Raw genomic sequence first — 15,247 nt, forward strand, 5'->3', positions numbered from 1 at the left:
ATCTGAAATTCAACTTCACCTGGGCATCCTGTATTTTTTTTTAAAACATCTTTATTGGAGTATAATTGCTTTACAATGGTGTGTTAGTTTCTGCTGTATAACAAAGTGAATCAGCTATACATATACTTATATCCCCGTATCTCATCCCTCTTGCGTCTCCCTCCCAACCTCCCTATCCCACCCCTCTAGGTGGTCACAAAGCACCGAGCTGATCTCCCTGTGCTATGCGGCTGCTTCCCACTAGCTATCTATTTTACACTTGGTAGTGTATATATGTCCATGCCACTCTCTCACTCTGTCCCAACTTACCCTTCCCCCTCCCCGTATCCTCAAGTTCATTCTCTACATCTGCATCTTTATTCCTGTCCTACCCTAGGTTCTACAGAAACAATTTTTTTTTTTTTAGATTCCATATATATGTGTTAGCATACGGTATTTGTTTTTCTCTTTCTGACTTACTTCACTCTGTATGACAGGCTCTAGGTCCTTCCACCTCACTACAAATAACTCAATTTCATTTCTTTTCATGGCTGAGTAATATTCCACTGCATATATGTGTCACATCATCTTTATCCATTCATCTGTCAATGGACACTTAGGTTGCTTCCATGTCCTGGATATTGTAAATAGAGCTGCAATGAACATCGTGGTACATGACTCTTTTTGAATTATGGTTTTCTCAGGGTATATGCCCAGTAGTGGGATTGCTGGGTCATATGGTAGTTCTTTTTTTAGTTTTTTAAGGAACCTCCATCCTGTTCTCCATAGTGGCTGTATCAATTTACATTCCCAACAACAGTGCAAGAGGGTTCCCTTTTCTCCATACCCTCTCCAGCATTTATTGTTTGTAGATTTTGTGATGATGGCCATTTTGACTGGTGTGAGGTGATAACCTCATTGTAGTTTTGATTTGCATTTCTCTAATGATTAGTGACGTTGAGCATCCTTTCATGTGTTTGCTGGTAATCTGTATAACTTCTTTCTGTAATAGTTTTTAAGAGAACAAAGGGGTCCTGAAATCAAAAACTTGGGAGCTGCTGCACTTCACTAACCATGAGCTGAATGATGATGTTCTTGTCAATGCTATCTTCCTTGCTTCAAATGAACCTAAGGCAGTAAAATGTCCTTTTTTTTTTTTCCCCAGGAATGGCTGACACAAACATAATTGTAAGGGGGAAAAAAAAAAAAAAACTCTTGGAAAAAAAACCAGAAATTAATTGGTTAGACTCACATGGTGATGTTGAAAGACGAGACTGCCAGGTGAGATCAGGGAGGATCTGGATGGAGTGAACTCGGGCGACATGAGAGACGCTGACAGGACGGACATGGGGCTCAACGGTGGGGGAACTGGATGAAGCAGGCAGTGGACCTGCCCGAGGGCCAGCTGGGCAAGCGGCAGTCCACCCAGCGGGAGGAGAGCGCCTCTCTCCACCACCGGGGGGCGCCACTGCCTATATACAACAGATACTTGGAAATTACTCTGTTTTTATTAAACTTTTCATTGCTAAATGGAAATGCTTATTTTAAAAAGAAAAGTGATCTGCTAATATGGAATTTGATTTAAAAATAAAGGAGTCGCTATGGATTAAAATCCTGAATTCTGTGAAACAGGGCTTAGGGGTCATCCTTAAATAAAGTAACCATGGAAATAATACATTGAACTTAAGATGTTCAGAGACTAATCCATCCTGATATGGAGAAGTGTCTGCCTGTTGGAGAGTAATTTGTAAGAGTTCTGTGTTGGAGAATAAGTTTCCCGAGATTTCCAAAATGCCTTGGGCTAGGTATCTCTTGCTATGATTCCTGTAGCACATCCCATAGCTAGGGAATAAAGTGCAGTCCCTATACAATTAAAGAGCTTGGTACTTTGCTTTAGTCTATTTATTTGATCCATAATAACTTTTAACAATTCCCTGATATTTGTGACATTGCTAAAGAATAATGTAAAAGTTAAATTATAAAATTGTGGGTTCACTCCTGTCTCCTGAATACATTGTACTGCTTCCTGCCTTTGCTTTACTTAAAACATGCTGCCCTCAAATCATGCTTTCTTTTTTTTTTTAAATTAACTTATTTTATTTATTTTTGCTGCGTTGGGTCTTCATTGCTGCATGCGGGCTCTCCCTAGCTGCGGCAAGCGGGGGCTACTCCTCATTGCGGTGCGCAGGCTCCTCATTGCGGTGGCTTCCCCTGTTGTGGAGCACGGGCCCCAGGTGCGCAGGCTTCAGTAGCTGTGGCGCATGGGCTCAGTAGTTGTGGCTTGCGGACTCCAGAGCGCAGGCTCAGTAGCTGTGGCGCACGGGCCCAGCTGCTCTGCGGCATGTGGGATCCTCCCAGACGAAGGCTCGAACCCGTGTCCCCTGCACTGGCAGGCAGACCCGCAACCACTGCGCCACCAGGGAAGCCCCCATGCTTTCTTTTCTTATGGAAATCTGACCCATCCCTCCCCTCAAGGTCCAGCTTATGCCTGACCTCTAGAAAGCCTTTGTCTAATGTATCCAACTCTGCTGACACCACCTCCTCTGAATGCCCAGATCACATCTGAACATGACTGTAGACCACAGGTATACAGGCCCATGTGCCATTGGGAATGGAACAACAACAGATGTTGTGGTTTCATAAGTGATAGTCTCATATCCCTGATTAGCTGCTTTAGGCCAGTGACCATACCTTCCACTTTTACTTCCCTCTTAATATCTACGAGTCCATATGATCTAGGATAGTGCCACATACCAAGAAGATGGTCCACACAACCCTCTGCATTGCCTGACTGATTGATAATAGCAACTTGAAATTCCCTTCTCTAGCCTGAACTCTGTGGCTGACTTCTAGCAGACTCACTGACCGCTAGATTCCAAATGTTGGGTCCTTCTCACCCAGTTACTTGACATATAGGGTTCCCTGCTTCTGAGAGGTCAGCATTAGGTGGCAGGGGCAGTACAGTGAGCAGAAAGAGTATCAGAAAAGGAGTCAGAAGGCCTAAGGGCAACAGGCGCCCAACAGCCCGGCGACCTTGAGCAAGTTCCTTAAACTACATGATGTGCAGTTTCTCATTTCTCAAACAGGGCCCCACTTTCCCTGACTGCCTCACACTGTTGCTAGGAGGATCAATCCAAGATTATTTATAAACTGGAAGGCACTATAATGTATAAGAAATTCCCAGAATTTCACTGCAGTATGATTCAGCTCAGAGGCTGAGAGTTAGTCCCTGCCTGGGGACTTTATTTAAGATAAGAATCATTTGATAGAAAGAAAGAAAGAATAAATGAATGATAGCAGAAAAACAGGAAGATGTAATGTGAAAACAGCTCCAGTTTGTAGTGTTTTGTAGTGACGGTCCAGAGAGATTCACTTGGGCCAAGCTGACATAGCAGAAACACAATATTAACCAATCTCTCAAGAGCTAAAACTCAGAGAGAAGCAGTTGGAAAACAAACCAGGTCATATACCTCTAGCCACTGTGGGAAAGGCAATGGAAGCCTGCTGATGAGGAAAAAAGTCTCGAGACACCATGAAGACTTGGTCTGTGCCTCTAAACATCATCAGTTTCACAGCAGGATGGCTGTACTCGGCAATGCATAGGTAGTTTAAAGTCATTAAAGTTTAGCCTTCCACAGGCTTGGTTTCTTTATTTGAGAGTCTTATGCCAGCTCCCTATCCATTTTACCATCAAAACAAAAACATCTGGTGAAAGTCACTAGGCAATGTGAGGACCTTAAGAAACAGGCAAAAAGAAGGAATGCTATTGGCATGAGAATGTGGCATCAAAATTTCCCAACTGGGCTTTCCTGGTGGCACAGTGGTTGAGAGTCCGCCTGCTGATGCAGGGGACATGGGTTCGTGCCCTGGTCCGGGAAGATCCCACATGCCGCGGAGCGTCTAGGCCCGTGAGCCATGGCCGCTGAGCCTGCGCGTCCGGAGCCTGTGCTCTGCAGTGGGAGAGGCCACAGCAGTGAGAGGCCCGCGTACTGCAAAAAAAAAAAAAAAAATTTCCCAACTAACAGGCATTGTCTGGATGTAAAGAAGAGGAACAAAGTAAGAGCAATGACCTAGACCCTCTTTTTGGCACAGGTGTCAGTTTTTGCCACCAAGGGAGTAACCTAAAGTATCGATACTATAATACTCTGCAAAGAGAAAAAAAAAAAAAACAGAGTTGTAATGAAGCCAAAAATAAGTGTGGTACAGTCTCACTGCACTCAGAACGTATTTGAAGCAGTCAGCTCTGCAAAAACCCTATGTGTTGCCCAGCTCATCCTGACCCCCTACTAAACCAGGCAGAAACCCAGAGGAACTGGCTGCCCAGTCCATAGGCAGGGGTGGAGTAAGAGCCAAGTGAGACAGAAAGAAGTCCTCTCCATCAGTGTTGAGAGAGGACAGCACCCTCTCAGACATTCTCTGCTCTTGTAATGTGATAGAGTAATGTGATTAGAAACAGGCGATAGTCAGATGAGCTAGGGCCAACTGATACCCTAGAAAAGATAAACACCAGGTTAAGACATTTTTATGATTTTTCTGGACTTTAAAGATAAGTACATAACATCTCCTGTTCAACTAAGAGAGTTCATAGCTTACCTTGTTTCATAGAGAAGGAAAGTGAAGCACAAGAGGTGGATGAGTGACTAGCATTAAATTCCTGATTGGTAAGTGACAGAGAGGGTTCAAACCCTTCTTCTGCTGCATCCTAAGGATGCCTTCTGAGATGACTATTCTGCTCCATATAAAACTGTACCATTTCAAAAGCTTTAACTGTCCTTCTTACCAAGCTTCTTGGAATTTCTTCATCCTGCAAGGCCTATCTTGATTCCGCCGACTCCTAAACCATCTTTCAACCTGGCGCTCTGTCAAGTTACACTTTTTTGCCAGTCCATAAATATCAGTCTGAAAGGGGATGAAACAAATGAATGAGTGCTTAAGAGTAGAGTCAGGGTGGCAGGCAGTCAAAAGACAGTGAGATTGGGTTACAAGTGCTTGTGCACTGGAGAGGAGAGAGTTCTGCATTAGACCTTGAGCCAGTGCATTTACCTCTTTTGCTCATGGAATCACACACACACACACACACACACCTCAAAACAGAGAGAATGTTAGTTCCCAGAACTCTGAGTTGTTAAGAAAGACCAATTCTCTGTAAGTTGGTAGCAACCCATATATTCAAGTTAATATGTGGCTCACTCATTCAGCCAATTTTATTTAGGGCCTCCTAGGTTCCAGGTAGAGTAGTGTAGTTTAAGATGTCAATCAAACCCAATCTCTTCATTCTTTCTTATGAAAAAAATGGAACTCCAAGGGTTTTAACAACTTGTCCAAGACCTAAAACCAGTAGCAAAGTGAAAACAAGAACTTAGGCTCCTGTCTTTTCTGTTATTTCACACAATCTTTCTACCAGATCCAAAAGTTTCACATTTAATCAGATGTACAGCCTATTTCAAACTAATCTGAAATAATTCAAATTGTAAAAAATGATTAAGGATTGCTGACTATAATAATGACGATTGCTTCTCCTCTGGAAGGCAGAGGTTGTAGGTTATGATTTAAAATTGAAAATAATATGGATGATGGATTAGCTCAAAGGTCACAGATTTGAAGTTCTCCCAGGGCCAAACAAGAACCCAAAATGATTGAGAGGACCAGGTCTGCTTCATGGTGGGATTTTAAGTTTTATTCTTTCAACACAGACATGCTTTATATGTTAAACCTACAGTACTTTCCACTTCCACAAGGAAATAAGCTCTGTAATATTTTTTGAGACATCAGTCTTCTTTATCTTTCGTTTTCCTATGTTGAGTACAAGAAATATTTCAGCTTACTCCTAACTTTGGTAGGAGAAAAATAAAATTGTCCCTCAGCCTCAGTTTTGAGGAAATAAGCAGGAGCCATATGGATGCAGCCAACAGGAAAGCACATGGCCCATCCCAAAGGGACAGTGGCGACCCAGCTCTGACTGATGGCTCCCAGAGTGAAAGTGCAGTCCCAGAAATCTGATGTGAAATCGCTAGGTTTTTTTTTTTTTTTATGTTGTATTTACTTTAAAATTTAATGCTTAAATTTAAATGTTTAAGTTTAAAGTAAATTTAAACCAATCATGGACCAAGATTGGTGAAGGTCAAACAAAGCCTGACCATGGGCCAGTTGGCTGCACACCCAGCTGTCTGTGATCAGTCGTGGAGCTTCTGCTATGTTATTGTGTATAGTTTACATAATTGTTCAGGCGCACAGGACAACAGTAGATAAAATTCCTCAAGAAGCTCTCGTGCTGAAGACAGGCAAAGGACTAATTGCAACTACATACCTACTGAACTGCTAGCCTATTACTTAATCTAGAGAAAGAAAGCAAAACAGAACAAAACCAAGATATAGCCCACATTATACTCTGTTTCCTTGTAAATTATCCTCTCTAATACCTATTATTTTGTAGGCCAAGGGTTCACCTGCTGTTTTTTGTTGTTGTTGTTTTGGTTTGTTTTTGACAAGACTGAATTGGCAACTATTTATCGGTGTCTACTTTCTGCAGGCATTCTGCTTTCTCTTGGAGATCTAAATGAAAAAGACCAGTATGGGCCTCCCCTTCACAGAGTAAAGTCTGTCTGGTGAGGAAGTCAGAAAATGCAACAAAGGATTCTAATAAAATATCATGAGTGCTGAGATAGGGGAGGATAACGGTACCATGGGACCTAACTTTACATAGGCAGTTCCTGGAAGTTACACTTATGCTGAACCCTGAAAAATGCCCCAAGAAGGAGAGGATGAAGAAGGAGTGTCCTGGCAGCATGTAAGGTTGTCTGGAGATGAGAACATGGGGGAGTTGGGGGCACTTGAGGGACAGATAGAGGCCTTGCAGGGTGGAAACATACAGAGAGGTGAGGAGGAAAGATGGGGCTAAGGCCACAGCAAGAAGGGCCTTGCCTGGAATTTATCTGTAGGTTACAGAATGTTTGCATTTTGAAGTCTCCCTCTTGCAGGTGTAAAGAATGAAGTGCCAGGAGTGAGCAGAGGTGGAGACGGTGTTCAGCAGTGAGCAAAGTCCCTGTCCTCACACTGGAATTTTCCCAGATCTGAGAACAATCCAATTTTATTATCCCATCATTTCTACAGATACCTGCTGAATAAATGCTTCTAGAAGACAGTGATCAAACATGATCTGAAGCATTTTTTTTTTTCTGATTTGGAGCACAGATGAATCTGGTTGAAAGTCTTGGCAATACTGGCCTCATAGACCTACAATTTTATTGGGATAGAAATCATCTTGCAAACAAAAGTCTTTAGTAGTATTTTGTTAATGATACACGAAACAAGCATTTTACTGAACACCTACTATGTACAGAAAATTGTGTAAGATGTTATGGAAATACAAACAAGCATAAATAGGAAACAAATGACATTCTCTTGGGATAATTTAAGTTGGGAAGACATATTTGAGAACGCTCCTGGAGAAGTCTATATGATAGACACAGACTACAAATAACAACAGCTGACCTTGAGTGTGTGCTGGGCACTATTCTAAGTACTCAATTCAATCTCTGAATTGAGAGTCCTGTGAGGTAAGTGCTGTTAACATGCTCAGCTCACAGAAGGGGAAACTGAGGCTCAGAGTGGTTAATTTGCTCACCTCCACACACAGTCTTTTCTCACAATCCATGTTTTTAGCCTGACACGATAGAGTGTGTGTCTGTAGAAGGGAAAGGCTCTCAAGCAGAACCTCAGGGAGAAGTAGTGTGGCCTGAAGGAAGAGCACCAAATGGGGCTATGAGGCCTGGCTACTTGATGCAAAAACCAACCCTCTGGGACTGTGGAGGAGCCACTCGAATTCTTTGACTCTCACCCATAAAATAAACTGGACTAGAGAGCTGTTTGCCCTAAAAATGTTTGAATCTGTGGTTGAGACAAGCTAGCAAACTGGAATGCCCCGTGGACCACAATACCTGCTTTATGTCAGCCTTATGGCACCACATTTTCTTTAGACATCTTACAGAACTACACACTCATTTGTTCTGCAGCAGTTCTCAACATGATTTTTCTGAGGAAATGGGCTAGTTAATAAGTTCTGCTGTTCCTTCATTTTACCAACAGCAGGAAAATTGATCTGCTGGCCAGAGATATTGGTATGTTATCATGGTTCTCTCTCAGTACATCTTGAAGTTGTCATTGAGATACACACAGAGCGAAACACGCACATATAAAAACAGTGGACACATAGCTGCACATACACAGTCACAAAAGAAGTGTGCGAAATCGCAGATCAAAACTCTCAATAGAGAGGCTTCCCTGGCAGTCCAGGGACTCCACGCTTCCAATGCAGGGGGTGTGGGTTTGATCCCTGTTCAGGGAACTAAGATCCCACGTGCCGCATGGCGCAGCTAAAAAATTTTTTAAAATGAAAAAAACAAAACAAAACAACTCCCAATGGAGGTTCATGTGTACAGCATTTTGGACCTCATTAATACCATGTTATACCCTTCTGTGCTAACCAGTCCAGAATTGATACTGTATATACTGAAATGTTTTTGTTTTTATTGGTACAGTCTATTGCAGCTGAAGAAGCATCCTCAGATTTGTGTCCGCAGTTTCTTTTAATAAAGTCAGGTGTTAGGTACCTGTATTACCACTGCAGTGCCTTGAGATTACAGGTTCGGAATACCCACCCATCCCTTGAATCAGCACAAAATTTTTTTTTAGTCCTCCCAGCAACTTGTCTTACTTCAGCTATAAATTAAGCAAAAATGCTATCTGTATGACACTGGCCAAGTTAATGTGTGGAGGTATTGTGATATTATTTTGTTTCCACATCTGAAATCACTCTTAAGGCAGGTGCTTTGCATTCCTCTACTATATTCTTCTATCTTCCGAAGTTCTAGTACTTTTATTCTATGGGCATTTTACTGGCCAACTTGTCATCTTGATCTGTTATACAAATACTGCCTTGATTTTGTAATCTATGAGCAATATAAATTAGGTGTTTTAATTATGTCCCTTCATCTTCATGGTTTAGTAGAGGAAGCTTTCTAACACTTGAAGTTGATATATAACATTTCTTTTACTTGATGCAAATGTCCAAATTATATCTACACTAAGCCATGGTGTACTGTCAATTGAGTTAGAACAAATACTTACACACACAGCTCCAGACTCTGAAATATATTTTTAACATTCTATTCACAGATAAAGACATCATTTGGGCATAGTAGAAACAGCACTCGACAGGGAGCCATGGGCCAGGGTCCAGCTGGGGATTTAGCCACTGATTAGCCGCATGACCTAGGACAGGTCATTTCCTCTGTTGACCTTAGTTTCCTCATCTTGATCATAAAGAGGAAAGATGACCTAATCTCTAAATCTCTTTCAGCTTTTCTTAGTCTTTCTTTAACTGTCACATGGCTAATTTCTCTCCATAGCAGAGAAACTTGATAAGAGCCAAATTTTCTACATATTTTAAAATATCCTAAAAAGCTGTACAGCAAGCACAGCAAGTAACTGATAGCTACCACTGTTCTTCATGTTTTATTGCAAGGTATTACCAAGGTTAGTTATTCTCAGAGAGAAACAGAGAAGGATAATAAGGACTCTCTGAAAGAGTCCTAACTTTTCATAAACACAGCTAAATAATTTCCCGTCTGAAAAACATGAAATGATGTTTAGGCATTATTATCACCAGTGGTAACAACAGTATTTAGATGAATGACTGCAGTCTTTTAGAGCACAAGGAAATAAAGAACACGTGGAGATGGCTTGTCAGACTGTCCTCATTTTAGGAAAAAAGGCACATGCAGAAGTTGAGGGCAGAACAAGTTAGAGACAGTGCTGGCTAGCTGTGAACAACTCTGAACATGATGCCTGGTGCTATGTGGTCAGACCTCAACGTGGCTTCTTTGTGCAGGGAGCCCACCAGACCAGTGATAGAAAGGCTCATAGGAAAAGCAAGTGAATTCAGCAGACAAGTTCAGGACCTTAAAAATCTATCTATCCTAAAATTGTGTTAGCACATACTTTTGACTTTTAAATTACTGGTGAGAGATGTCTGTATTCATCATAGAGGGTGTGCCACTTTTGGAGAAGTTTTTATTTCATCTCTCATTTAAATATGGGTGTATAACTAGACTTGCTTAGACACTATTATTTTTAAATATAACTTTTAGGTTAAAGCCATTTTCTGTGGCGTAAACATGCAGCGCACCATAACATTTCATCAAGTACATCTCATATTGAGAAGAGATTTGTGACTCTCCTAACTGTTCTATCTCTGGGGAGTGGGTAGGGGCACAGTATATTTCTGAGTATTTCGAGGCCTTGGATAAAGTAAAGTGTCCTGCTCAGGAAAGCCACCCAATAGACACTTTCATAGTGTGTGTAGTGTATATTGATGGTGTCACAATTATCAAAAGTGTCAGATATGGGCAACTCTGCCTTAACAATGATCTTTTTTCATTAGTATATTTGTATATATGCTACCATTAAAAATTAAATTTTGACATGTACACCCAAATTATGGCATTGATTGTTAGCATTCAACACTAGCAATGTTTGTAGTTTTATATTATAATATTTATTTGTCATTTTATATTATGCTCAGAATGCTGTATAACTTATCAATAAAGAAAAAAAAATCAAATGATTCAAGTCATTTGCTGCTCAACTGAAACAGATTTTTTTGCACAGATAAGGTAAACCACAGATGATTGAAACATTAAGAAAGGAGATTTTAAAATCCAAAAACGAAGAATCTGTACTTACTTGAGATGGTTTCCTTGTGGAATGTTTGAAAAAATTCTCTAAAACAGTATTTGGTATAATCTTCTTTCGGACTTCCTCTTTAATGCCAATTGTTTTTGCTAGAGGTGAAGCAATAAACCTACAAAAATATGAACAAAAGTAAGTTCAAAATCTGAGAATGAATTCACAATGTCACCAGAAAACTCAAGCTGTAATTTTAGATTCCAAATGAAAGATCAGTCATTGGGCTATCTAAAGCCAGTATCTGCCTTACAGAAACTCAAAGATAGCAAAATTTGAGAACTTTTATACACGCAATAACTTAAAAAAATAAAATATAGTTGACTCTTTAACAACATGGGGGTTAGGGGTATCAACCCTCAGCAGCACAGTTGAAAATCCTCCTTGTATAGCTTATAGTCAGCCCCCGTGTAAGTGGTTCCTCCATATCCGAGGTTCCACATCCATGGATTCAACCAACTGTAGATCTAGTACTGTAGTACTTACTATTGTAAAAATTCTGCTTATACGTGGAGCCTGCAGTTCAAACCCTTGTTGTTCAAGGGTCAACTGTACTTGCACAGTTCTAAAATCCATTTTATGTAAACCCAAATATATTTATATACAAGATCCAGGAACTGAGATAAGCCATTTTACTTAGAGTTTCATTTTTAAGACTACCAGGGATTAAAATAAATAATAGTTTTGTTATTATGGTTTTCTTTGGTGATACTATCTTCAAGAAATTATTATGTCCCTATTTGAAGTTCTAACTTATGAAAAATGGCATGACTCTTGGGTAAATATCTAGGAAAGGGATTGATGGGTTGTATGGCAAGTATACGTTTAACTTTATAAGAAACTGGCCCAATGTTTTCCAAAGTGTCTGCACTATTTTACATTCCCATCAATAAGGTGCCAGAGTTCCAGTTATTCCATATCTCTGCCAGTAGATGGTATTGCCAGTCTTTTTAATTTTAAATTCTATTGCAATTCTATTGCATGTGTGGTGGTTTTTATTGATTTTTACATTCTAGTTTTTATTTCCTAACTTCTGCTTATTATAAATTTAGTTTGCTTTTTCCCCTTGTTTTTTAAGGTAGAAGGTATTGATTTGAGATCTTTCTTCTTTTTAAATATAGGTGTTTACAGCTATGAATGTCCCTCTAAGCACTGCTTTTGCTGAATCTCATAAGTTTTCGTATGGTGCTTTCTTTTTCACTCATCTCAAACTATTTGCTAATTTACCGTGTGATTTCTCCTTTGACCCATTGGTTATTTAGAAGTATGCTGTTTAATTTCCACATATTTGCTTATTTCTCAATTTCCTTCTGTTATGGACTTCTAATTTCACTCCATTGTGATCAGAAAACATGCTTTGTACGATTTCAATCCTCTCACATGTATTGAGATTTGTTTTATGGTTTACACGTGGTCTATTCTGGAGAATGTTCCTTGTGCACACGAGAAGAATGTGTATTCTGCTATTATTGGTGGTGTGCTCTACAGATGTCTGTTAGGTCTAGTTCATTTATAATGTTAATCAAGTCTTCTATTTTCTTGTTGATTTTCTGCCTAGTTGTTCTATCCATTATTGAAAATGGGGTACTGAAGTCTACAACTGTTATTGTTGAATTGTCGATTTCTCCCTTCAATTCTGTTTGTTTTTGCTTCACGTTTTTGGGACTATGTTGCCAGTTACATATATATTTATAAATGTTATATCTTCTTGATAGATTTACCCTGTTATAGTATAAAATGTCCTTTGTCTCTAATAACAATTTAAAGGCTGTTAAATTGTCTGGTATTAGTATAGCCACTCCAGCTCTCTTTTGGTTACTGCTTGCATGGTATATATTTTCTCATCCTTTTACTTTCAACCTATTTATTTCTTTGAACCTAAAGTGTTTCTCTTGTAGAAGCCATATAGTTGGATCATATATATCTATCAAGTCCTCCTATCTATGCCTTTTAGTTGGAGTATTTAATTCATTTACATTTAATGTAAATTACATTTAATTACTGATAAGACAGGATTTATATCTGCCATTTTGCTATTTATTTTCTGTATAGCTTATGCCTTTTTGTTTCTCATATCTTCTATTACTATCTTGTTCTGTGTTAAATAGATATTCTGGCGTACTTTTTAAATTTTTTTTTTTTACTGTTTTTAAAAATTACCTTCTTAGTGGTTCATCTAGGGATTACAATTAACATCTTAATTTATAACCTCCTAGCTCAGATTAATAGCCAAATAATTTCAGCACTATACAAAAATTCCATGATCTCTCCTCTCTGTGCTGTTACTGTCATATAAATTATATATTTATAAATTGTGTTCACATCAACATACATTTATGATTACTATTTTATGCAGTTGCCTTATAAATCAGATAGGAGAAAAACATGTTACAAGCAAAAAATGCATTTATATTTTCTTTTTATTTCTTATGTAGGTAACTTTACTGGTGTTCTTTATTTCTTCATGTGGATTCAAGTTAATGTCTGTGTCCTCTAATTTCAGCCTGTAGGACTCCCTTTAGTATTTCTCATAGGGTAGGTCTGCTTAGCAACAAATTCTTCCAGGTTTTGTTTATCTGGGAATGTCTTAATTTCTCTTTCATTTTGAAGGATAGTTGTGCTTGTTTGACAGTTTTTTCTTTCTTTTATTTGTCCTCCCATTGCCTTTGGCTTCTATGGTTGTTGATGAGAAATCAATTCAATCTTACTGAGGATCCCTTTTATGTGATGAGATGCTCCTTTCTTGCTGCTTTCAAGATTCTTTCTTTGTCTTTCAACATTTTGCTTATGATGTATCTAGATATGGATCTCTCTAAGTTCATCCTACTTGGAATTTGTTTAGCTTCTTAGATATATAGATTAATGTTTGTCATCAAATTTTGGGAAATTTTTAGCCAATTATTTCTTCAAATATTTTCAATTCTGTTCATTTTCTCCTCCTCTTCTGGAGTTCCTGTTATGCATATGTTGCTGTGCTTGATGGTGTCCCACAGGCCTCTGAGGCTCTTTGTTTTTCTACATTTTTTTTTTTCCTCAGACTGCTGACTTTTTCTTTTGCCTGCTCAAATATGCTGTTAAGGCCCTCCAGTGAATTTTTAATATAAGTTATTGTACTTTTCAAGTCCCAATTTCTATTTGATTTCTTTTTATAATTTTTATCTCTTTATTGATATTCTTAATTTAGTGAGACATTGTTCTCATTCTTTCCTTAGTTTTTAAGCATGGTTTTCTTTAGTTCTCTGAACATATTTAAAATAGCTGACTTAAAGTCTTGTCTTTAAGTCAGCTATTGATTGCTGTTTTTTTCCTGTGTATGGGCCATACTTTCTTGTTTCTTTGCATGTCTTATAATTTTTTGTTGAAAAGTGGACAAGTTTAATAATATAATGTGACAACTCTGGAAATCAGATTATCCCCATACTCAGAGTTTGTTGTTGTCCATTTGTTTGTTTACATTTTTGAACTGATCTGTAAAGTCTGTATTCTTTGTCATGTGTGGGCACTAAAGTATCTATTAGGTTAGCTTAGTGGTCTCCTAATGATTAGACAGATATTTCCTTAAATGCCTGGAACCAATAAGTCTTCCAGTGTTTACCAAGGGGCTCTGTGTATGTTTCAGGGCACACCTTCAACACTAAGATAGTGGGCAACTCTGCCTTAGCCTTCACTTCCTGTTTGCACAGAGCCTCAAGGTCATCCAGAGGTGAGAACTTAAGGTCTACTAAGGTCTTACCTGAGCATGTGGATGGCCCTGGGCATGCCCAAAGCTCTACAAATTCAAGTGGTCTTCTAATTTCCAAGAATAAGTCAGAGCTTTTCAAAACCCCCTATGGACATATCATTTCCCAGCTTATCCTTTAAAAAGAAAAGCTGTTAGTTTATTGTTTGCCCCAACTGCTATCCATTACCTCAGGCAGTTCCAAAGTTAATCGATTGCATTTAATTGTTTTAGACAAGCACCCTTCTTCTCCCCAAGGAAAAAGGCAAACAAAGACAGCTTGTGAGTAATGCCCTTCCAGGGAACCACTAGACAGGTCAGGTAATGACAGCTTTTTGGGAATGATGCTTTGAAGGAGCTCCAACTCTGTTCTGCTTCCTTCAACGGCTGCCAGGCTGCTGGTTTCCACTGAAATTGTGGGCTGTTGGTTTTTCAAGACTATCACAGAGGAAGAAAGGTAAGGACAGAAATAGGGCAAGTTAAAATGCCACAAAGCTTGCTGTTCTTTCCAACAGTCAGCTATTTTTCTTAAATAACACTCTCCAGATTGCTGCAAGTCTTTGACTAATTCTAAATTTTGAAAAGTTGATCTTGACAGTTTTTGCTAGTTTTCTGATTTTAGGAAGGAGAAAATTTTCAGAGGCCCTTACTCTGACATTTTTGTTAACTTTCAGTGTGTAGTGGTTTTAATTTGCATTTTACTAATGACTAATGATGTTGAACATCTTTTTATGTGTTTACTTGCTATTTGTATATCTCCTTTGGTGAGGTTTCTGCTCAAATATTCTGCCCATTAAAAAAAATCAA

The 15,247-nt window shown here is 39.0% G+C and overlaps 1 protein-coding gene across 2 annotated transcripts in view; it reads right to left on the reverse strand.

Moving 5' to 3' along the window:
- The window catches only part of CERS3 (ceramide synthase 3), a 132,131-nt gene that overhangs the window by 72,097 nt on the left and 44,787 nt on the right, over window positions 1-15,247 (reverse strand). For both annotated transcript variants that reach the window (XM_079913516.1, XM_079913517.1), the window contains exons 4-5: window positions 10,723-10,840; window positions 4,760-4,878 (exon numbers count right to left, since the gene is read on the reverse strand). In XM_079913516.1, coding sequence (XP_079769642.1) covers window positions 4,760-4,878; window positions 10,723-10,840 — 237 coding nt within the window. The remainder of the gene's footprint in view (window positions 1-4,759; window positions 4,879-10,722; window positions 10,841-15,247) is intronic.

This window comes from Stenella coeruleoalba, assembly GCF_951394435.1.
Source record: "Stenella coeruleoalba genome assembly, chromosome: 2".
Taxonomy (NCBI): Eukaryota; Metazoa; Chordata; class Mammalia; order Artiodactyla; family Delphinidae; genus Stenella; species Stenella coeruleoalba.